Raw genomic sequence first — 25,610 nt, forward strand, 5'->3', positions numbered from 1 at the left:
GTTTGCCCTCTTCAATCGGCGCCTTGCTGTTGGGAAGGAAGCCCGGAAGAGTGCGTACAGCAGCACGGATTCGAATAACGGCAAACGTTTAGCCTGCGGCCCGTCATTTTTGGAGGCCACCTTCTAGACCGGTGAGTGGGATTTGTAGACGTTTCTTACATTTGGCAAAACCTGCGTTTGTTGTGCCAGAACCTTTCGCTGAACTCATTTTTTTCACATTTATTGGGTGAATTGGTGAAGGCTTTCAAAGTTGAAGGGGGTAGGGTGACCCTGTTTTGGTTCAGACGACATTAAACTGTAAAAGCAGCTATGTCTCACTCACTAGACTATTAGGATTTGAGTTTAACCCATCTTAAATCATTTAGCGGGAAGCACTCCAGTACTTTGGAAGTCCCGAGAGAAATTACAAGAGATTTTGATACTTCAGGCAGAACAGCGGAACAACTAAAGGCAGACGTTTCTGTTGAATCATCTAGCTTTCGTTTTAACTGTATGTGGATACTTGTATCGATCTTTGTTAGTTTTTCTGTCAGTTTATGTTTCTAGGCTGTTTAACTTTCTGTAAGTTTGTCTCTTGGAGCCTTTTAACCCCGTAGCTGTTTGTTTTTGTTACCACTTTGGCATGCTGTTCTGTATTCCCGACCTCATTGCTATCTGTATAACTAGCTCTCTGTGTATCTCCCTTACCTATTTGGCAGTGTCCGTCTTTCTTTCTTCCATATTTGTTTGCCTGTCTGTCTTCCTTACCTATTTATCGGTGTGCCCGGCTGCCTGACTCTCTCTTTGTCTCTCTGTCCTCTTTACCTGTTTGTCTGTTTCTCTGCCTTCCTTCAGTATTTGTCTGTTTGCCTGACTGCCTTCCTTATGTCTTTGTCAGTCAGTCTTGTTTACCTATTTGTCTTTTTGAGTATCTTGTTTACCTATTTGTCTGCTTGGCTGTTTTCCTTAACAATTTGTTATGATGTGCAGATGTAGCTCCTTGAGCTACTTCCTGAATTGTGCCGGGAAAACATCTGAAGCTTCAAAAAGAGTGACATCTGGTGGATTAGAGAAATCATAGCAGCTCCGATCCTGACAACCCAAGTACTCCAGCACTTGTTGATCACATAGTTACAATCCGAAAGGTGCACCAAAACACTAAAAGCCAAAGAGCACTCGGTGTGATCATACTGATCTTATTATAATTATGTTGTCATTAGGTCTACAGATATAATTTGTTTCCATTATGAATACTGTACCACCTCACCAGCGCTGAGTGCTAATGGACTACAATATTGCACTTTACTTTGCTTATTTAAGTAAGCCACTATCTTTTCACTGCTTGCTGCTGCCACACTAGTTGGAGTTAATTTAAGACTTTGGAAGATGTGCTGCTTTCTAAGGCACCCCTAAAGTTGATATTAAAGCTGCACATTTTTATAACGGAATGCCAAATAATACTGCTTTCAACTCATCCCCCAGGCTGATGTAACTCCTCTTTGACATTACAATAACATTGTAAACAAGAAAAGTCAAATTGAAGCCTCCATTGATTAATAATTACATAATTGACAAATCTTTTACATTAGGGGGATTTTTGTTGTGAGACAATGCAAAAGATTCAAATTTTTGCTATTAGTGTTTGGAGAATAGTTACCCTTAGGAGCAAAGAGAATCATATCAGGATTTAAGGAAGGTGTTTCTGGAACTGGGCATACATAAATAAGGATAGAAAATGTGCCTACAGTGGGATAGTATTAATGACACGTTATAAGTTCTATTACAGAAAAATAGTACCGCATGGTATTTCTTTAACTGTTGGATAACAGGTTCTACACTTAATGGATGTCAAATTTAATTAATTACTTTCTCTATGTAAGATGCAAGCTGTAGTTTTGTATCCCCTTTCATAGCTTGTGGGAAAGCATAAAGCTTTGAAACAGACTATTCCTGGTACTCCAGTGATGTTTGAAGCTTCAGACCTCATCAGTCATGTGGATGTAAAGCAGGGGTCCTTAATCATGGTCCTGGAGGGCCGCAGGTGGCTGCAGGTTTTTGTTCCAACCCAGTTGCTTAATAAGAAGCACATATTGCTCAAGTAACACTTCTGCTTCACTTTAGTTGTCTTGCTCGTTAAGATTTTGAACCCTTATTGCTTATTTTAGTCTTAAACAGCTGTATTCTTGGTTTTCAATAGCTCCTAATTAGCAATAATATGCAAATGACAAGAGACCAGTATTTCTCCATTTAGCTTGTTACCATTTACACCTCTGTGTGTATTTATCATGCACTATTGGGTTTAATTAAATACTTGGAAGGAAAGTGAAGAGAAAAAAGTGAAGGACTGAGAATTACTCATCCATTTAGGCTTCATATCCTTTGGACGATATCCTTAGAAAAGGGAAGAACATCTAGGATATGAGAATTACCTGACATAGCAAAGTTAAAGCACTAATGGACCATGAAATTAAATTATTGGCACGAATTGCTTTCTAATTAAGCAAGTGGGTTGGAACAAAAACCTGCAGCCACTGCGGCCCTCCAGGACTATGATTGAGGACCCCTGATGTAAAGCTTCGATACACTACTTCGAAATTGTGTGTATCATTAAGCAGATACAAGCTTCTTAGCCTTGGTGTCAAATGTCACAACACTACCTGTTTGTTTGTGTGTCTGTCTGGCTATCATCCTTATCTATTTGTCGGTCTGCCCAGCTGCCTGCCTTACCTTCTTTGGAGGGCATCTGTTTGTCTTACCTTCATCAGTAGTTTGGCTGGTTGTCTGTCTTCCTTACCCTGTTTTGCCGGTTTGTGGGTTGGTAGGTTGGCTGCCTGACCATCTGTCTTTCCTATCATTTTTATTTCTCAGCCTAGCACTCTGTTATCCAATTGGTTACCTGTCTGAATGATTATACAGTCCCTGACAAAAGTCTTGTCTCTTGTGTACAAATTGACCTGAAGTGCCGCTAAAATATATTTCTAATCAAGATTTTGTTACAAGAAATGGGTCATTTTAATCCCATCAGCTTTTGTAATAATGTTTCAGTGCAAAATGAAACTGACAAAAAGTATTCTAATATTCACAGCTTGGTAAAGCCCATTGAGTCAATTTTTGGCAAGACATAAGTGTTGTCGTCTTGTCATATGAGCTTCACCTGTGACTAATAATGGATCAATTAGGTCTCAGGTGTGTATAAAAAGAACCCCAGTACACTAGACCTTCACATCAACTGCAACTAGACCTCTGCAAACATGCCTAAGATTCACCCTGAGACTAAAGTGTTGATTATCAAGAGGCTGAAGACCAAATCCACTGCTGATGTGGCAAACACCTTCAATGTGTCTCAGCGTCAAGTTCAGAGGATAAAAAAAAGATTTGAAGAGACTGGAGACGTTTTTGACAAGCCCAGGTCAGGAAGACCCCGCAACACAACTGCTCGAGAGGACAGTTTGTTGGCTCGAAAATCCAAGACCAGCCCATTTTCCACTGCAGCAGAGCTCCACGAGACCTGGTCACCTGAAATCCCTGTGTCAACCAGAATAGTTTGTCAGATTCTGTCTCGAAATGGCCTCCATGGTCGAATCAGTGCCCATAAGCCGGCACTAAACAAAAGACAATTAAAAAACCGTGTGGCATTTGCCAAGGCCCACAGACTGCTAAAAGGATGGACGCTGGAAAGTGGCAGAAGGTGGATTTTTCAGATGAATCTTCTGTTGAATTACACCACTGTCACCGCAAATATTGCAGGAGACCTACTGGAACCCGCATGGAGCCGAGATTTACCCAGTGTGGAGGACTGCCGGTTTCATCCTCCGGTCCTCCCCCAAGGCCGCCAGGAGGAGCTTTCCTGACAGCAGGACCGTGCACTGACTTCCAGCTGGGCATCATGGACCTTGGAGTGTTTATACACAGCCCTGCTGAATACCTTGGGGGCCGCTGGGAGTCGCTGTAGGGGAGCTCGTGGGCTCATCTGTGCCCTATAACCCGGGAGTACGTCACGGTCACGTGACAGGAATAAACGATGTGCTCCCGGGTTGAAGAAAAGGACTGTTTACCCTGACCCGGAAGGAATAAGGAACTGTGGACTGAATGGGCAGGAACACCTCCGGGTCAGGGTGTATAAAAGGACTCTGGGAAAACCCAGACGGTGAGCTGAGCTGGGAGGTAGGAGGGCGAAGTGTCTGGGCGAGGAGGAGAGTTTGAGTTTATTTGGTGGTTAATTAAATATATGAGCAGTGTGGAGGGTGCTTGGTGCACTGTGCTCAAGAATAATAAAGAATATTGGACTTTTATCCAGTGTCTTGCGTGGTACCTGAGGGTTCAAGGGAGCACTAGCGCCCCCTACTGCCACACTGGCTTAGTTGGCAGGACTCTCTGGCCATCTGTTGGCAGGGGACCTGCATTAAATATAAATATTGTGTAGGCAGACAACCCTAAGGAAGTCCCACGTTAACGCACGGAGGTGCAAACACCCACCCCTACGGAGAGCGCTGCGTTGGTGAGCCTTCTGCTACTTCGGACCGTGATGGGGAAGAAGACTGAGAAAAAGAAGGTCAGTACCAGCGGGGTACAGAATATGACCGAGGCCGAAATGACCTGGGCTTACCTGACTGGGAGCGAGGAGGACCGGGCACTGATAAAGGCTGAACGAGCTCTAGTGGCCCAAAAGCAGGAACGCAGTCAGCCATCGAGCGCGCCGGACTCCCCAAGTAGACGGGGAACACCGCTGCCGAGTCTGGAGGTAGGTCCCGGGAAAACACCCGAAGTATCGGGCAGTTTTTTTTTCATATATTTTTTTTTCATAGAAGCCCACTTCCAGAAAGCAAGCGGTGCGTCGGATGCCTGCCTCATATCTCGGCATGATGGCCGCGATTCCCAGAAGGCAAATCAGGCTGGGTGTTGGCAAGCGACGACTCCATTCGAGGACAACAACCGTGTGACCGCGCGCGGTGGATGCCGGGACGGAGAAGGTCACCGGGAGTCCTTAGATGAGGTTGTACATTCCCAGACGGACCTGAGCCTCCTAGAAGGGGAGAAGAAGGCGAGCAAAACAGCGCCGAGGAATACGAAAGCCCACGAGGAGCGGGAGATGACTGGACGGCCCTCCGTCGCAGTAGGAGGGGAGGGAGACAGTTGGCCGACAATGGGTCTTGTAGTCCTTCGAGGATCGGTTGGCCAAGAGCCTTTGCACAACCCAGATGAACACATGCCAGGGAAGGACGTGGTTATTGGTTCCCGGCCGGAGGGTAAGAGAAAGGCGGAAGTGCAACTACCACCAGCCGTAAAGATAACTAACTGTGTGGATTTGCAGGGTCTCGAGAAATACCTTTCCATAGAGAGCCTCAGGCTGAGCACAAGCCCCAGATTAAGCGGGAGGTCTCCAAAAGAAAACGTGGGTCTCCCGACATAGCAGAAAGTAGGGCTGAAAGCAGCCAAGTGGCCGTAATACCCCCCTTGGTAGAGAAAGGGGCAGAGATGACACTGACAGAGTTCCCAAGGTGTTTCTGGTCTCACAGAGGGAAACAACCAGGAGGACAGCGCCGGTATTACAACTGCCGTCGGCCGGGCCACGAGTGGCGCCATTTTCTCCAGGGGGACAGGAGGTACACCGTTCCCCCAAGGTTCGCTGGAGGACAGGGACAACGCAGCCAAGGTCCAGTCGCGGGACTGGACGCTCCGCCCCAGAAATCGTCGCTAAGGGGAGGGGAATTGTGGAGGACTGCCGGCTGGGAAAAACCCAGATGGTGAGCTGAGCTGGGAGGTAGGAGGGCGAAGTGTCTGGGCGAGGAGGAGAGTTTATTGAGTTTATTTGGTGGTTAATTAAATATATGAGCAGTGTGGAGGGTGCTTGGTGCACTGTGCTCAAGAATAATAAAGAATATTGGACTTTTATCCAGTGTCTTGCGTGGTACCTGAGGGTTCAAGGGAGCACTAGCGCCCCCCTACTGCCACACCAGAAAACAGTGAAGTTTGGTGGAGGAAAAATCATGGTCTGGGGTTACATCCAGTATGGGGGTATGCGAGGGATCTGCATGGTGGAAGGCAACATCAATAGTCTAAAATACCAAGAAATCTTAGCTACCTCTTATATTCCCAACCATAAAAAAGGCCAAATTCTGCAGCAGGATGGTGCTCCATTGCATACTTCCATCTCCACATCAAAATTCCTTAAAGCGAAGAAGATCAAGATGCTCCAGGATTGGCCAGCCCAGTCACCAGACATGAACATCATTGAGCATATGTGGGGTAGGATAAAAGAGGAAGCATGGAAGACGAAACCAAAGAATATTGATGAACTCTGGGAGGCATGCAAGACTGTTTTCTTTGCTATTCCTGATGACTTCATCAATAAATTGTATGAATCCTTGCCAAACCAGATGGATGCTGTCCTTCAAGCTCATGGAAGTCGTAACAGGTAATTAAATTTGGATCTCACAGCACCACTACTTTATTTGCTGACATATTTTTGGATTTGCAGTAAAGTTGTTCATTTTCTGTATAGGCGACAAAACTTTTGTCTTGCCCAAATTTGACCTTTCTGTCTTGATTAAATGATAAATCTTTTTTCAGTGAAACTAATTTATTTCAGTGCATTAAACATAATTTGGGAGGGCTTTAGCTTTTCATATGAGCTATTTCTAACACCAGTTGATTAATTAAAAGTCAGGTTAATTGCAGGAGTTTCTACAAAATAGAGAAGCAACAAGACTTTTGTCAGGGACTGTACAGTATCTTACCTACTTTATTGTCAGTCTTACTTCTAGGACTCTCTGTCTCATTCCTCCTTATGATGCTAGGCTAAAGAGGAGTGTAAAAGTATTCAGTCCCCTTAAAGTCATAATTTTCTGCATGACAAAAGATTTGTACACATATTTAGCCATTCAGAATTTTTAATATGAACTCTTATACTGTAACAATACATTTCAAAATAATCCATTTTGTGTAGGTATTTAACTGTAGAAGAAAAATTCAAAAGTTAGTGTTTGAAAATGTATTCAATCTGTATTGCATCTTGCAGGGCTTGAAACTTGACACAGGACTGTGGGTATCCTACACAAATTTAGTAATTCCTGGAAATTGTACTTTTGAACGCACAAATTTCTTGCACATACTTATTTGGTAAGTGATCTCTGTTACTTTAATAATATTCAGTATCTTATTAATATTACTATTTTATAATTGTGCCTAATTTGTTACTCAGATTTTTTTTTCTTTTATTGCTTGTTTTGTTATGCACACATGCATAGCAATCACCTTCCTGTTGGAGTTTCTCTTCACCGGAGCATATCACTGTGGAATTCGGCAATTGGTTGGTTGTTCAGTGGAGCAGGAGTCAAAGACATGGGCGGCACATGATGCCCTGTGTTTATACTGCACTTTAGAAGAAACTCAACTAAACTGTTAAAATCCAGGCTCAAAACAGACTGAAGTATATTCTTGAATGAAAATCAATACAAAAATTTAAAATTTTACTGATTTCGTATATAGTCTTGCTCCTTTTTATTTAACAAACTAAAAGCTGCTAATTCGTGGCTGCTTAAAGACCCTTGAAATTGTCAGTTCTTTAAAATATTCATGGTGGGCTGACTGCCTTTGAATCTGACAAGTAATTTTAGTGACATACACAGAAACGGATAAGAAACAATGCTCCAGGTGAGAAAAAGGTTGGGGAAAGTTGGGATGTATGGAAAATGCAAATAAAAAAAATGTAGTGAGTCTTACCTTTACTTTGACTTTTACTGCATTGCAGACAGTATGAACTGAAGATGTTTTCATGTTTTTTCTGGTCAACTTCATTTCATTTGTTAATATACAGTACATCCATTTCCACATTTCAGGCCTGCAACACTTAGTAAAAAAAAATGTTGTGATGGGGCAAATTGGGGCCAGTAATGAGGTAAAATAATTAAATAATGATGTGATTTCAAACAGGTTATGTCCACAGGTGACTGTAATCATGTATTGGTTTAAAAGCAGTATCCACAAAATTATGAGTCTTTGAGCAATGAATGGCAGAGAATCTCCAGTTTGTCAACAAATGCATGAGAAAATTGTTGAAATGTTTAAAAACAATATTCTTCAAAGAAAGATTGGAAGGGATTTGCATATTTCTCACTCTACAGTGCTTAATATCATTAAACAATTCAAGGAATGTGGAAGAATTTTGATGCGTAAAGGGCAAGGATGCAAGCCTAAGCTGAACACCCATGTTCTCCGATCCCACAGATGGCACTGCATCAAGAACCTTCACTCATCAATTACATTTGTGAGTTACATTGACAAATGCCACTTAAAATTTTACCGTGCCACAAAGAACCTTATGTTAATCATGTCCAGAAATGGCCTTGACTCCTCTATCACACAGTGGAAACATGTATTGTGGTCAGACAAACAATTTTCCGGATTTTTTTGGAAGAAATTGACATCATGCGCTCTGGACCAAAGACAAAAAGGACCATACAAACTGTTAGCAATGACAAGTCCAAAAGCCATGGTCTGTCATGGTATGGATTGTGTCAATGCCCTTGGCAAAGGTAATTTATACTTATGTGATGACAGCATTAATGCAGAAAAGTACATTGAGATTTTAGAGCAACATATGCTGCCTTCAAGACAACTTCTTTTTCTGGGAGATCCATGCATTTTTCAAAAAGACAACCACATTCTGCAAACATTACAAAGACATGGTTGCTGAAGAAGAGGGTACGGGTACTGGACTGGCCTGCCTGTACTCCTGACCTGTCCTCAATAGAGAGTGTGTGGAGAATTTTGAACTGAAAAATGTGACAATGATGACCCTGTACTGCTGCACACCTTATTTTGTCCCATTCCCCCTACAAACAAATCATAACACCTGAAATGCTTCATCGTTGGTATCCTCAGTGCCAAAAACGTATTTTACTGTAAGTGTTGTGAAAAGGAATGTCAGCATTACAAAATGGTAAATTCTTTACCATCCCAACTTTTTTTTAAATGTGTTGCAGGCCTGAAATGCAGGAGTGGATGTATATTAACAAATGAAATGAAGTTGAACAGACAAAAGATGAAATATCTTGGGTTTATACTGTCTGCAATGAAATAATAGTCAATGTTAATTTAACGTGTTTTGCATTTTCTATACTGTCCCAACTTTTTCTGATTTGGGGTTGGGCTAAGACATAACTATGAAAATAAGCACATTTCTGGAAAAAAAAGTAGAACTTTGTAAGATGCTTTTCCAGATGATATCATAATTCACTTTTATATTCTCTTATGGTCTTTTATAAATGTCCTTTTCATTTTTGGCAACAGTTCATGATAATCACAAAGCAAATATTTTCAGTGGCAAACTAATAACGGTCATAGTCATTCTCAAACCTGCTTACTCCAATTCAGAGGAGCAGGGAACAAGAGATATTATGGCAGTACTCTGCACAGTGCTGGAATAGGGCCTAAACAGGTTACAAATTAATTATGAGGCCCACTCACACACACACACCGGGACAATTTAATCAAATGTATGGCGTTTTGAGAATGTGAAAGGAAAAACAGTATGTAGAAGAAAAGTACAGAGACACAGAGAGAACGTGCAAACTCAACACAGGCAATCTGGTGTTGAATTTGAACCAAATATAGTGAATCTGTAAAGTGCCAGTGGTAACCAGTCTGCTACTGTGCCACCTAAGCTAAGAATATGTTAAGTGTATTTTATGTTAACTTCTCATTATTTAAATGCAAACCATTCACACATACTTTTGTTGATTACTCAGTTGTCTTAAAGGTGCAGAAAGTTCTACTCTGGCTGAAAAAAATATGGTATGGATAAAAAAAAATGCTTTTTACATTCTTTAGATGTTTTGTATTGTTGCAATCTTTTCAGCTAAATATGAGTTGAAATCACTAAATGCAGAATTAAAAAGTAATTCAAATTAGAATAGCAGCGATAATAGAGATACATTATTTGAAAGAATAGCTGATAACTCATAATTTTTATAAACTACTTTAAACAGCTAAAGAGTAAGTTGTGGCATTTTTTAATGTCTACAATTTTAATATCAAATACTGTAGCTTTGTAAACTCTGAATTTTTAGCACTGTGCACTTTCAAACCCCCCCACAACATCATAAATCCCCCGTTGTGTTAAATTCAAGGGGAAATTTCTCCCATCTTACCCCCCCTCCCAATTTGTAATGTCAATTTCAAGCCTTCCTTTGCTGTTATTTTATTTATTATTATTTTTTTTTTTTTTACTTGTTTGTATGTTTTACCTCATTGCCAGCTTTTTTTTTTTTTTAAGTATCCTTATTTCTTACTCCTCATTTATCTGTGTCCTGAACCTGCTTATTTAAGTTAGGATTGTGGCTATCTGGAATGATTTATCATTACTATTATTATTTAGTGTAATTTGCACATTATCTTTTCATTATTTTTCTTCTGTCTAGATTACTTTAGTTTTCTTATCTCAGTCCACATAGAACTGTTTAACTGCCAATTGTAATTTTTCCTGGTATGAATAAGCTTTTTTTGGAAGGGGTTATGTGTGAGTGAGTATGACCCATTATGGACCACACCAAAGGTTGGCTCGTACCTTGTGGAAATATATTATATATTATATATTCATAAGTATAGTTTATAGTTCTCTTTCAGACTGTTTGTTAACTCTTCCAAATTATAATCTGCAATTTGTGCTTTTATAATGTTTTAATTATGTTGAAAGCCGCCTGATATGCCAGTGTTCACCATATTTAAATATTTTTGTAACTGATTGTTTTAGGCTTGAAGATCCACTTGTGATTATTTGGTTAAGTCATGGCAACAGGGGGTGAGGAAGACCCCTTCAGTTCAAACAATCGAGAAGGCAACAATTCCCAAAATCAGCCTGATTCTGGTATGTAAAACCACTATATAAAATAACAATAGGTAAATGATTGTCACGTTTATAAAGCTAGATGTCCTTTTTCTTCCACGAAGAGAGTTCTTTTCCAGTAAAAAAATACTTAATTGGCAACTGTTCAAATATACAGTATCTATAGCAGAAACTAAATTTCAGATTTAGAATTTAATGTCTGTATTACCACCTATCTGCATAAATAATTGGAGAAATACTTTGTGGAGAGTCTTAACAACTAAAAAAAAAAACCTCTTTTGTAAGCACACATATGACATTTTTCTAAAGACTGAACATATTTCACTTTATTGTATTTTCATAACAATTCCAGTTGCATGGTGTTAAACGCATACAAAGCAAATTTGTAACATAAAGATTACCATAAGAATCACCCTACCAGTACACAACTAACCTTTTTAACCAAAGCACTGGCATGTAGTGAAGAAAACGTGTCAAATCAAGTTAAGACATCTCAAAGCTTGCTGGTAAATACTGTTATATAATCTGATGGTTTTGGTGGGCTTTACCAAATAGAAAAGGGAGGACAGAATGTGAGTTTTCAGGTAATTTCTTAGGTGCTCTACATTTCCAAGTAGAAAAACTGTGTGAATCCACATCTTCACGTCTATATTTATGTCCTGCACAAACAGTATAGTAAAAAAGGTTTATTTTGCCAGTTTGACATTTTGAGTTGTTTAGTATTAGTAATTGTGGTTAGTAACAGTATATAATAAATAAGGAATTTTTGTGCGTTTTCGGTTTGTGTTGGACAAAACATTAGATAATGACATTTCATCAGGTTCACATTATCTTATTATATTATATTTTATTATATCTTTTTTTGGTGCAAAGAGAATTGTCTGTATCTTAACATCAGCAAAACCAAGGGACTGGTTATTGACTTTCGCTGTACTGAAGAGTCTCCACGTCCAGTCACTATTCAAGGAATTAATATGGAGGTGATCCACTCCAACGGTACTTAAGGGTTCACATTAATGACAGTTTGAACTCATCTTGGAACAAGGAGGAACTATATAAGAAAGAGCAGGCATGTTCTTTTCCCTTGGGAGACTGCATTCCTTGAATGTGGAAAGAGACATCCTTCACATCTTCTACAACACTGTGATGGCCAGTGTGATTTTCTAGGCTGTGTTTTGCTGGGCTGGTAACATCACATGAAGAGATGTCCACCAAATCAACAAGCTAATTAAAAGGGAAAGCTCACTTATAGGACACACTCTGGTCGGGTGACATATCATAGCGAAGGAGAGAATTAAAACAAAACTGTGTGCCATTATGAATAATGCTGCACATCCTCTCTCTGACACACTGAGTACTTTCTGGCAACGAATTATTCATCAGAAGTGTTCAAAGAGACGCTACTGGGATTCCTTTATACCAACAGCAATACGTCTGCATAATGTGTTACTGTCACAGCCAAGTCATGACTTTTCATTCTTTTGAATATTCTTGCTTTGTAGTTATTCTGCTGTGTGTTTAGACTAATATATGTGTATATTTATTTATTATTTACTTATTGATGCATTTATTTATTTATAGAGCTTCTGTAAAAAGCAAAATGTATCCTTGGAAACAAATAGACAGAACTTTATCTATTATATTAGTGTTGCCATAATATAGTCTACAACTTGTGCAGTGTGAATTTTTAACATCCTGTAATAATGCAATGTCCATAATTAATAAACTGGATCAATATATCACCTTATAATTCAGAAATTGGCCATTCTTCAACTGTATATACAGGTATTTATTACATTTATTCCTGACATAGATTACATGTTCTCTTCTTTGCTCTCTTTGTCACTTGATTTTCCTCTTTCATCTTTCAGAGGAGCAGGTTATAGAGGAGACTGAGGGTGTGTTTTGCAGTTATGTCTTTCATCGTTACCAGCAAGAAAGTCAAACAGAAGAAGGTGAGGTACCAAAGGACCCTGAAATTTTGGATCTGCAGCCCAGTTTATACAGGTATACCATGCCTGATGCCCCAGGGCACCTTTTGCCAAGCTGTGACAACCGAAAGCTATTCTTCACTGAATTGTATTAAAGACACTGTCTCTTTTTGCAGCACTACTTACCGTGTCGGTCACCAGTTAGCCATAATTGGTGATGATATCAACAGACGTTATGACCATGAGTTCAGAAGAATGCTCTCCCAGTTGGCACTCACCCCTCAAAATGCCTACATTTACTTCTGCAAGATAGCCACAAGGTAACATTATAAAGCCCAGTTTATTTGGAATTTTTTGGTGTATCAGGTGATCTCTTTGGAGTCTCTAACTGGTGATAGCTAAAACGATTATATTTTTAAACTGTTCAGTTAATTTTACTTATGTAAAGTGTTTTTTGTTTAACTGTAAAATTTTTGAAGAAAAGCTCAATGCTGTAGGACTAAGACAGTTTTCATTCCAGCTATTCCAACTACTTATTTAAAAAGAAAAAAACTGTTTCCTTTTGATGAATTTGGATATGATAAATCTTGGGTAGTAATTGTAATTTTTTTAGTTCTTGATTTATTTTGTAATGGATAAGGAGAAAAGACCAACAGTTTACAGCCAATCTGCTTACATGAGATTCAGTTTTTTGGTAATAGGCATGTCCCTTTTGATTGGAAGTACTGTATAATTCATCCTTAAGTTGCTGCCATGAAGTAAATCAAAATGCCAACTACTTCAACTTGGTCACTTTGTATTGTTATAATTATACTAGCATAGTAAATATATCAACAAGAATATTGTTGATTATTGAAGAATACATCTTCTGTTTGCAGAACTGCTTGTCTCTAATGTTTCTCTGTTAGGTTTGAAAATTTGAAATTTGACTTATGGATGTGTGCGCATTATGTACATTATACATGATGCACTTGAGTCATTACTGACTCAGGGAATTGCATTTCTGTCCTGGGATGATGGGGTTTGAAAATTGTCAGATAATTAATGTTTGTCTGTACTCCTTATAGCGTTCATGGGTTCAGTTTTCAGCAGGAAAGTTGAAAGCTGATTTTTTTTTTTTTTTTGTCTAATGTTGGTCCTCTCTTTATCTCTCTCTTTATCTGTCTGTCTCTTCTTTTCTGCTGGCTAACACTTCCACTTTAGTATGGATGAACTCACAGGTAAATACTATTTTGTGTTTCCACCTTTTTTATAATTTTTTTATTAAAATACCTGAACTCTTCCTGGAAACTCGTTTAGCCAATGTCTCATTCTTAATCCATTAAAGATTTTAAAATTCTTGCGATTCTAGTTCTAAAAGTTTACTGGGAATTTGTTTTCTAAGATGTAATTGTTAGGAAAAGTGGCTAAGTATGTTTATTTTGTTGTTTTTGCTATTCGAGGTCAGTCAGAATCCAGTTCTGAAAATGACAAGAAATATATATCCTTGTTTGTGGTTTTCATTTATATATCAATGGTAAAAAAAAAAAGTTGTTTTAACTACATAGCACTCAGATGACACTAGTAATTTGTCATGTTTTACATACAATATTTGCAGTAGTACAGGTGGGTTGGCATAATGGTGTTCTGTTGCCTCACAGTTCCGTTGTATTTGGTTTGAATCCCTGGTCCAGTGACTTGTTTGTGTGGGGTTTGGATGATTTCCTTGTTGTCTTTGTGTGTTTCTTTTCTTTGAGTACTCCAGTTTTCCTTTCATAACCCAAAATACATGTTTACCAATTTTAAATTGCTTCTGTGAATGTGACTTGGGTCTTTTCTAGTGCTGGTTCTTGCTTTGTGCCAACTGTTGGCTTCTTAGAATTCCAGTTTCCCCAAGTGCCTGAATTGGACTAAGTGGGGGGTTGAGACTTCAAGTATGTATGGGTAGTGCCAATTTTATGGCATACACTTTAATTACACATAAAAATCAACTGTAAATTAATTATTTATTCTAAAGTTTACAGTATATTGAAATTGCTTAATATTTTGTTGGGTTCAAAAGTAATTTGAATCAATATAAACTTTCAGCCTGATTAAATTTAGAATAATACCTGAAGTGGTGCACATACTAACAATGATATCAATACAGTAGTTTATTCTTTTCAAGGCTTATGTCCCATGATATCATAAATGATTATACAAGCAGTGTTAAATATAAGTTCATTATATATAACATTTCATGTAAAACATGTCCTTTTACTTTTTTTTCTCTTTTTCACCTTTTGGTTAGCCTCTTTGAATCAGGGATCAATTGGGGCCGAGTGATTGCCTTGCTCGGTTTTGGGTACCGAATGGCTCTGCATGTCTTCCAGCAAGGAATAACTGGTTTCTTAAGCCAGATTGGCCGATTCATTGCTGACTTTCTCCTGCGCAATCGGATTGCCCACTGGATCGCACAACAAGGTGGATGGGTAAGAAATATGATTCTCTACAGAAAATACTACTTGTAGCAATGTGATATTGCTGTTTCAGTATCAGTGCCATCAAACATTTTTATACCCTGAAAAAATAGCTGGGAAATGGAGTGAACACTTAAATTGGTTAGTGTCTCTCAACATGCTATAATATTATCTTTTAAGCTGTAAAATACTATGTTGCCCTTTGCTGTTCTTACTCATGGAGGTGCTTGTAATCCAAAATTTAAACTGAAATTTGACCCATTTTGAGGATTTTAAGGACAATTTAATGTTACAGAAAATAACTCTTGGCATTTACTTCTTAATTATCTATCAGCCAAGCTGAATTAATGGTGATTTTATGTTACAATCTTCACATTACTTATTCTTTTTTTCATTGTTCTCTTGCTAGTTACTATAGTACTGTACAAAGCCTTAAATCCCCCCGGAAGATTAATTTTAAAGGCTTGTTCTCTGGGTAGCAATGGGTTTTTTAGAATAATATACAATATTAATACATACACTTAATATATCACACTGAAGCAACAAATAAACAATTTATGAAGATGTACATATAATTATGTATGCATTCAAACATTTACTTTCAAACTTTTTTTCATGCCAGTCCTTGAAAGAAAATTTTTTGAGAAACCTTACATTTTGTACAATAGATGGTGGTTTTTATGTTGCAGTTTACACATCTCCCGCCTTCTGCTGCATTTGCCCCATGAAGGTTTAATGATGTTTTATTTTGTTATTATATTTATATTGTTGTTGCTTCTTACTTGTATTTCTAAGTACAGTGCATCCAGAAAGTATTCACAGTGCATCACTTTTTCCACATTTTGTTATGTTACAGCCTTATTCCAAAATGGATTAAATTCAGTTTTTTATTTAGAATTCTATACACAACACCCCATAATGACAACGTGAAAAAAGTTTACTTGAGGTTGTTGCAAATTTAATAAAAATAAAAAAAATGAGAAATCACATGTACATAAGTATTCACAGCCTTCGCTCAACACTTTGTCGATGCACCTTTGGCAGCAATTACAGTCTCATGTCTTTTTGAATATGATGCCACAAGCTTGGCACACCTATCCTTGGCCAGTTTCGCCCATTCCTCTTTGCAGCACCTCTCAAGCTCCATCAGGTTGGATGGGAAGCGTCGGTGAACAGCCATTTTAAGATCTCTCCAGAGATGTTCAATCAGATTCAAATCTGGGCTCTGGCTGGGCCACTCAAGGACATTCACAGAGTTGTCCTGAAGCCACTCCTTTGATATCTTGGCTGTGTGCTTAGGGTCGTTGTCCTGCTGAAAGATGAACTGTCGCCCCAGTCTGAGGTCAAGAGCGCTCTGGAGCAGGTTTTCATCCAGGATGTATCTGTACATTGCTGTAGACATCTTTCCCTTTATCCTGACTAGTCTCCCAGTTCCTGCCGCTGAAAAACATCCCCACAGCATGATGCTGCCACCACCATGCTTCACTGTAGGGATGGTATTGGCCTGGTGATGAGTGGTGCCTGGTTTCCTCCAAACGTGATGCCTGGCATTCACACCAAAGAGTTCAATGTTTGTCTCATCAGACCACAGAATTTTGTTTCTCATGGTCTGAGAGTCCTTCAGGTGCCTTTTGGCAAACTCCAGGTGGGCTGCCATGTGCTTTTTACTAAGGAGTGGCTTCTGTCTGGCCACTCTACCATACAGGCCTGATTGTTGGATTGTTGCAGAGATGGTTGTCCTTCTGGAAGGTTCTCCTCTCTCCACAGAGGACCTCTGGAGCTCTGACAGAGTGACCATCGGGTTCTTGGTCACCTCCCTGACTAAGGCCCTTCTCCTTTGACCACTCAGTTTAGATGGCCAGCCAGCTCTAGGAAGAGTCCTGGTGGTTTCGAACTTCTTCCACTTACGGATGATGGAGGCCACTGTGCTCATTGGGACCTTCAAAGCAGCAGAACTTTTTCTGTAACCTTCCCCAGATTTGTGCCTCAAGACAATCCTGCCTCAGAGGTCTACAGACAATTCCTTTGACTTCATGTTTGGTTTGTGCTCTGACATGAACTGTCAACTGTGGGACCTTACATAGACAGGTGTGTGCCTTTCCAAATCATGTTCGATCAACTGAATTTATCACAGGTGGACTCCAATTAAGCTGCAGAAACCTCTCAAGGATGATCAGGGGAAACAGGATGCACCTGAGCTCAATTCTGAGCTTCATGGCAAAGGCTGTGAATACTTATGTACATGTGCTTTCTCAATTTTTTTATTTTTAATAAATTTGCAAAACCTCAAGTAAACCTTTTTCACGTTGTCATTATGGGGTGTTGTGTGTAGAATTCTGAGGAGAAAATGAATTTAATCCATTTTGGGATAAGGCTGTAACATAACAAAATGTGGAAAAAGTGATGCGCTGTGAATACTTTCCGGATGCACTGTATGTATGCAAGTACATACATTTTCATACCCGGTTTCTTTCCTGCTGGGGGGGCAGTGCCTTACACAGAACAGAAAACAGCCCTTGGCAGGGCACACATATAAATACCTAAAACTATTCACACTTAGTCAGTCAACCTAAACATTCATTTTTTTGGCCTGCAAATTGAAAACTGGCATACTTGGAAACAGTGGACTAGAACAGTGACATTCAATTGAGGGGAGGTGGGGTTCTCACATAAAACTGCAAGCAGTGTTGTCATACAAGTACATTCTATTCAAGAGAGGTCCCCGATAAAAGATCACACACTGTGATTCAGTGACATTCGATCTTGGGAAGGGTGTGGGGGACAGGGGTGTCACTTTAAAATGTGAACGGCGGCATGGTATGTCGCCTTACAAATGCATGCCATCAAAGTGCAGCCCGCCCATGAAGCTGAAGAAACACTCTTCAAAAAACTAACATAGGGAGAACATGCAGAAGACATCCGGATATGGTAGTTGAACATATGCTTAAACTGTAAAATGGTACGCTGCAACTCTTCCAAGTTATACTATAAGCAGTACTCATAAATCAAGCATAGTATTGAGTCCTTCAGAAAACACGTTGATCTCAATAGAGAAAAAACTAAAAGACTCAGGATATTCAATTTTACTAGCATTCTGTAACTTTTCTTGGACTATCTCAACCTTATTTTTCTTTTTTTGAAAAAGACATTTCTCAAGTACAAACTTTAGGTGTTTTTGTGCATTAATCAGACTATCCCCTTGCAGTCTTAAAGAAGTTTTGTGCATAAATCTGTGTAAAAATGAGCTATTGCATACATTTTTTTCCTGCTATTTATGCACAGGTGTAACACTTTGAAAGATATGTACTTTATTTGGCCCCAAGGGGAAAGTTATTATTTCTGTTTTTCTCTCTCTCGAGCTTCTGTAATTATTTAAACAACAAACCCCCCAAACACACCCAAAAATATCTGTCTTGGGTGCTACAGAGTTGCTGTTAATAACTGGCTTGTACGCAGCATAAAAATGGTCAGACTTTTCCAGATGTACATTTGAAGGCATTAAGATTTGCATACAGCAGGTCCAGCTTGTTGTGTCCACAAAAGGAACATGATGTTAGAAGTTTGTTCTGAATGTTAGAGTCTTGATATCAGAGTGAATCATTTCAGCTGCCGTTTTTAAAAGTAAGCATCAACAGTATGATGCATTCCCCTCCTAGGCAGTAACATGGATGAATTTAGTTAGTTTTCCAGGGTTTGGATCATACATATCAACATTAAATGTGATGTCTCCAGACCCCTCCTGCTTTTTTCACTCTGGATGATAATATCAGATTAAATCCATCCAGCCTTGAATATAATCTGAAATAGTAAGTTTAAGATGGTTCACCGCTGTAACAAAAATGCCACAGTACTTGAACTCACTGTAATTTGCCATGAGATGTGACAGTTCTTTCAGCTTAAAAAGTGTTTGAACATTCGCCGTTATGTGGAGGTTGGCAGGTTTTTCATCCTTTCCATCTTGCATTTATCCTCATTCTGTGTCTTCACTCTTTGTCTTCTTGGACAAGATAAGATGCTCCTCCGAGATTGCTCCTTTGTTGGAAGTGATCTCGGTGTTACCAGCTGAGTATGGGAGTATTTAATGTATTCCAGTTTACTTTCCTCTGGTTCTCATACATACACACTTGCTGTAAGATACTCTTGGATCCAGAAATTGGAAGTTCTAATCTAATACATAATTGAATTTATACTCAATATTTCTCCATTTTAACATAGATTTGTTTAAAAATTTGCCAGTGCCGTTCAGTATGAGGTTTTGAAATTTCAAAAATGTGTGTAGCATGTTGTATTCAAGATATCTCAACAAAAATTGAACTTCCTGATAAAGTTAATTGAATAATAGATGTACCAAATTTTACTGAGAGTAAAATAATTTCATGCAGACAGAGAGAATGGACAGACAGACATGACAATTGCAGAAGGTTCTTTTCACATTATATACTGTATCCACACACATAATAAAAATAGATAATTGGTGTCCAAGAATGGCTCAGTCAGGGATGAGACTTCAGTACTTAAAAAAGATGGAGGGTCTAGCTCAGAATGTCATAGCAGGTGCCGAAGAACACTATAATGCTGTGAGCTAGAGGATGTGACTGTGGCTGCTGGCATCTCCACTGGCTGTAACATCTCAGCAGGGTGAGCTGGGGAGATGGAGAGTGGAAGATGCACTGGGCTAGGAGAGAAAGAGAAGCCCAATTTATGCATGACTTTAATAAAATAGTGATTTTATGGCTGATTTTAATGTTCATGGAGGAGCGCCTGTTTTTATAGATTATTTATTGACTCTATTTATTGTCTACACTGCACTTTCTGCACTTTGTTTGAAAATAAAAGCATTTTTGCATTTTTTTTGCACCACCTTGTTGATGACTGTTTGTGTTTTCATTTACCGAGCTCATCCTTTTCATGTTGTTGATTGTTCTCCAAAGAGATACTGACTGATGGATATAGACAAATTGAAAGAAAGTTAGTTATAGATATATGTATATGTAGTAAAAACAAGTTAGAAGTTCACATGCAGTATATTGTACATGTATATATAATTACATGTTATACTTATTTTTTTTAATTTATTTGTTTGTTTATTTTTCTTTTAGGTTGCTGTTTTAGATTTGGACAATGTCTACTTGAAGTACATGTTTGCCCTGTTTGCTGTGGTTTTTTTGGGACATATCATTCTGAAGCGCTTCTTCCGCTCATGATGGAAGGTAGCTGGCAGTTCAGGATTCCCGCCACTGATGTTATTGGAACACAGAACTAGGTCTTGGTGACATCATAATTTCAGGGACTTAATATTTTTAGTTACTAAGGTTGTAAATGATCAAAACTCTTTGCTTAAAGTAATGTTATTACTGTATCTCCAAAGTTGGGAGACATTCATAGGATTTGGAGAGTGTTTTAAACAACACCCTTTATACATATGTTAACTAATAGAGCATAAAAGGTTTACTAGCATAGGAGGCAATGTTATTCAGGAAATTGCAGGGATTTTTGCTATTGTTTTTGCACAAAGGTTGATTTGACTTTCATATTATTTATGCCAAGTTATTTTTCTCTTCTGCTAAATGAAAGTCACTTTAACCAACAATTAGCAAGCAGGCACTGTTCTCTGTTAAAGTGAAGAATTGATTCCAGATGTTTTTATTGTCTTTTAGAAACTACAGTATATCAAGCAGATGTTGTTTGAGGGTTTCATCTATAAGTTAATTTTTTGGTTTTATTTAATGGATTTTCAGACCTATGCATTTCTTAAAATGCAGTGCCTTGATGACATTGTCTTATTGTTTTTCATCATTACTTCTGGCATGAGCACAAGATTGTACTTCACCTCTTTAAAGCGTGTACAAAAGCCTTTAAAGATTAGTTTAATCAAGTACTAAATTGAAATCACTCTTCTTCCTGCGTGAAATGGCCATGTCATAGGAAGCAATGTTTATACTCCACGGCAACCTGCCAAATTACTTTTCAACCAGAATACCTCAATGAATCAAACTACCATTAAGCACCGCCTTTCTTCAGTCACCTGACCAATTCATATGCCATTTGCTTGTTGGATATCTATTGTGTTTAATCCTGTCTACCAAGTTAAACCAGTTGATTAGCTTCCTTAGAATTCTGCGTTTCGTTTTGGGAATTCATAATTTAGCCATAGTTCGAGTAATAGTATAATGTTCTGGTATAAATAACTAATAAGTGCAATAATTTAGCCTTAACTTTTATGCATTTCTATTGTATTGTTGCAAAAAGCTTCAGAGGTATCCCAAGACCTTTCTTTTTTGCATTGAGCCATTAAAGAAGCAGTTGTACCATAGTTGGGAGGAAAAACATTATCATATATGATTTGAGAAAACTAAGATCTAAAATTATGTGGAATCTGGCCTCCACATGTTATCTAGTAATAAATCCAGTGTAGTGCATTTTTTTGCATACCTTTGCCCAGTAAGATTGTACAGTGTTGTGTGAGCCTGTGCCTCCTAATAAACACAGACAGTTTTAGCACAGTTTTTCTGCAGAGAGGAACACCAGTAAACTGAGAAAAATGCACTGGAAATGTACAGTGTTGTTATGGAAAATATATTTCCATGTCCACTGAGTGAAAATTTATTTTCATATTTTTTGAAAAACTGGTTGACGTATATGCAAACCTAATTTTATAGCTGTGTTCAAGTATGGGCATAACAGCATTTTTAATTGATCTGTTATGTTGTGAAATGCTCTCTAAACCTCACTCAAAGATATAAACTTATGAATACACCCAGAGTCTATTTACAATAAAGATGACCATAGCTTACACTACCCATATATGTGAAACTTAGCCAAGAAACGGGATACTGTATGTGGTTCAAAAACAAACAATCTCTCATAACTTTGACAGCACATACTGATATCTCATATTACTTCCAAGGGTATTGTCTACTAATCAACCAGTTAAATACCAGCCTCTTTTCTTGTGCTGTGTATAGGAAATGCAAGCTTTCAGGTCATAAATTTCATGTGAATTCATACCATTGTGGTAGCTGCAGCTAAATTTTTATATACTGTAACCCAGACCTCTCTTCTAATTTGTCCTTTTAAAATACAAAATAATCACGTTAATCAAAAACATTTTGATTACATTTTCCAGTTGCATTGTGTTTGGAGCAATACAGTGCACACTTAATATGTTTGTTTTTTATTTCTCAAAAAAAGTTCTAAATCTTTACTTGATATTTGTGCAAATCAACAGTTACCTCACAATTGTATCGTAAGTCACATGAGCTCCCTGGACCCTGTGATTATAGTAACAGAAACAAAATGTTCTTTATCGAAGTTACAGAAACTCTTACAGGGTCTCATGAGTACTAGATGGTGTGCTGCATACCCTATTACCATACCCTTTCTTAAGTGTTAGGAGGTCTTATGTTACATCAGTATGAAGCATAAAACACAATTCCAAGATTCTGTTTATAAAAGTTCTTGAGGGGTTATAAAATTTCATCAGCGAAAAAGCAGAATTTGCACTCCTGGCAGGACTTCTGATATGTCTGTGAGATAGCTGGAGGAAAACGGGTGCAGTAGAAAGAAGGTACCATGTCAACTAGGGTATGGTTGTATAGAGTCTACACAAAAACATAACCATTTGCTTTGTCCAAGGTGTGGTATATGCAGTGTATGAATGATGTAAAGAAGAAACTCCGAAAACAACTTGACTTAGAAATGGCAAATATGAAACCAAAACGAGAGAGAGTAATGCAAAGCATTGAAAGAGAGAATGCAAAAAGAGGCAAATATAGCAAAGAGGGCATGGTGAAACATAGTTTCACTGTTAAAGTCAAATGCCTGTCCTAAAAGTGCTACAGAGAGTTGATAGATATAGAAAATATGCTACCAGTTTATCATTAGTGCTTTTTCTATAGCATAGTATGTCTGAGTTTAGGAAGGCCAGAAATGCTCTTGCTTATTTAGCCTTTTTTTTCAGGGTTCTAACTTTAAAGAGATAATTTGAGTAAGCAAAGCCCAGACCTTAACAATCCTCCTGATATGTACATGGTATAATGTAGTAGTTTTCAATTTCAGTCCTGGGTCTACACTGTGGCTATAGGTTTTTTATCCCAACCAGCCTCTGCTTAGAATTGGACTAGCGCCTTAATTAAACATTACATTATTTCTTACTTTATGTATTTTTTAGTTAATCAAGAAATTATGAAACAAATGCAAGTCAAAATTTTTTATTTAAATGTAGAATGTATTTTACATGTGGATAATTTAGTGTTTTATTTTGGTTTTTAATATATTCCCTGTCATCAAATTTGATTATTTTAGTCAATTTTTTACTGATGAACACCCTAATAGGTCTGACACTGAAGTGGGGTACAGCCTACTAGTATCTAGTGTTGACTGCCCTGGTGTCTACACAGCTCATTGTAATTATTAGGATAAAATTATAGGAGCAAACTCCACTATAAAAATGTGAATTAACAGGAAAACGTCAAAAGACGTAATTATTTAGGCTATCCCCCCCCCAAAAAAAACACATTTGTAAATGTCTTATGAATGCAGTTGTCATGCTGCTACTCTGTTGTGAACGCAGAATAAGAGAAGATGGAAACAGGCCAGAGAATTAAACAGTGAGAACAGGTTAGAAGTAAAAGAACTTGCCCATTGTGAAACTGGTTGGTCTTAGTACAACACCAGGACTGAACTTGAGAAGCACTGCTGAAATTATACATTTGAAGATTTATTTTCAGGGTTTGGTAGCATATGACTGCCATTTTGTTTATTATCTGGACTCCTACCTAAGTTATAGGGCTAGCTATAGATGTACAGCAGTCCTTTTTTTATCATAGACTTCCACAAAGAGGAACATCATAGGCTAGGACTAGGCATTATCGCCTTATTTGACGCAGACTTGGCATCAGAGAAATTGTCCTGGAAATCCCCTTAAAAGTTTTTTTGTCAAATCTTTAGGAACCCTCACTGGTATACAGTTACTAAGCAGTAAACAATACTTGAAATAAGTAATTTGCATCATTGGTTTTCTCACACTATGTGTTTTCTAAACATTATTAAAACTATAAAGAAATAATAAATTATAATAATACACTACACTCTGCTTATACTGTGACTGGACGTTTGACCATACTCCATTGCAGCTGCAATATGATATTGTAATAATGTTTAAAATATTTTCCTGCCTTTTCTCTCTGTTTATATTTTTGTCTGGGAGAGATGATAGTTTTGTAGGACAGAGTGATCTATGTACCTCCTTCATAGCACACCTTTCTCATCAGTTATGTAGCAAAGTGGTGGAGGTATGCAGTTGACTGTTTACGGTTATATGCTGAAGTCTTATGATTGTCAAATCCTGCAGTGTTTTGAGCAAAGTTAGTGCTGTTACTTTTATAGCATGGGCTGACAGCTTATTGGCCTTTGTTGCATTTTAAGTTGGTTAACCTAAAACCGCAAGATCTGCACTTTTTTTACTCCATTTGATAGTGTCTTTTTTTTTTTTTTTTTTGGTGGTTGCTCAAGAAATCTGAAAGGTCAGGGCTTCTGTTGAGTTAAAAAAAACAAAAACAAACAAACAAAAAGGTTTATGAGTATGTCCAGTTCCTTCATCTCCCTTTTTTATATTTCTGGTTTCATTAATAATCTTTATTGTGAAATTGTACTCTGTTGCATCTGTGCCTTGTTTTTGTTTCTGGTTATAAAGTTTGATAATTCCATCTACTCATTTTTTGTATTTGTCATTATGCTGGCATGTAAATGGTAGGAAGCATTCATCTGTATATTATTGTTTATCCACTTTGAAAATTACTATGTTACAATTTAGGATATTTGTACAACCCTTAAATTGTAATGTATTCATTTTACTTAAAATTGCCAAAATCTAACCTTGTTACTTATCATATTTGAAGGTTTTCACAATTTTAATAATAATAAAACTTTCCACATATGTTAAATTTCATAAACCTGAGTTGAGGAAATTCCATGCAACATTTCAGCTCCTGTCTTCTAGGTACAGGAAGTTACAAATAATTTCCCTAGTATGATGCAGCCTTTAAATTAGAAGACAGAGGAAGATGATAAACTCCTTGACATATTATGTACTGTAATAAAAATGGTCTACTACAGGACATATTCTGACCACCTTAAAATACTGCATTAGCCAGACTGCCCTTGTAGGCCAGCAACAAAGCAACCCAAGAGGATATGTGAGATTTACAAATTTAATTTAATTTGATTCTGAACTTAAAGACCGAAAGCAATATCTCAAGTGTTCAGAAAAAAGCTAGTTAATATTTTTTTCTTGAGTGTTCATATGTGATTGACTTATTTAAAATACTGACCTTCCTATGGCTTTTGAATTTTATTTTTACATTTTTTAAATTATAAAGCATAATTTAACCAAAGATTGATTCTTTAAATTTTTTA

General features: G+C 37.9%; 1 protein-coding gene across 1 annotated transcript; it reads left to right on the forward strand.

Annotated features, from left to right (window-relative positions):
* LOC120536453 (bcl-2 homologous antagonist/killer-like) lies at positions 1-25,610 on the forward strand. Its single transcript, XM_039764810.1, has 7 exons — positions 1-131; positions 6,998-7,098; positions 10,733-10,846; positions 12,697-12,832; positions 12,933-13,076; positions 15,026-15,206; positions 20,294-25,610. Exons 3-7 carry the CDS (start codon positions 10,768-10,770, stop codon positions 20,396-20,398), a joined length of 645 nt encoding a protein of 214 aa, XP_039620744.1. The 5' UTR covers positions 1-131; positions 6,998-7,098; positions 10,733-10,767; the 3' UTR covers positions 20,399-25,610.

Source organism: Polypterus senegalus, chromosome 10 (assembly GCF_016835505.1).
Source record: "Polypterus senegalus isolate Bchr_013 chromosome 10, ASM1683550v1, whole genome shotgun sequence".
In the NCBI taxonomy this organism is placed as follows: Eukaryota; Metazoa; Chordata; class Cladistia; order Polypteriformes; family Polypteridae; genus Polypterus; species Polypterus senegalus.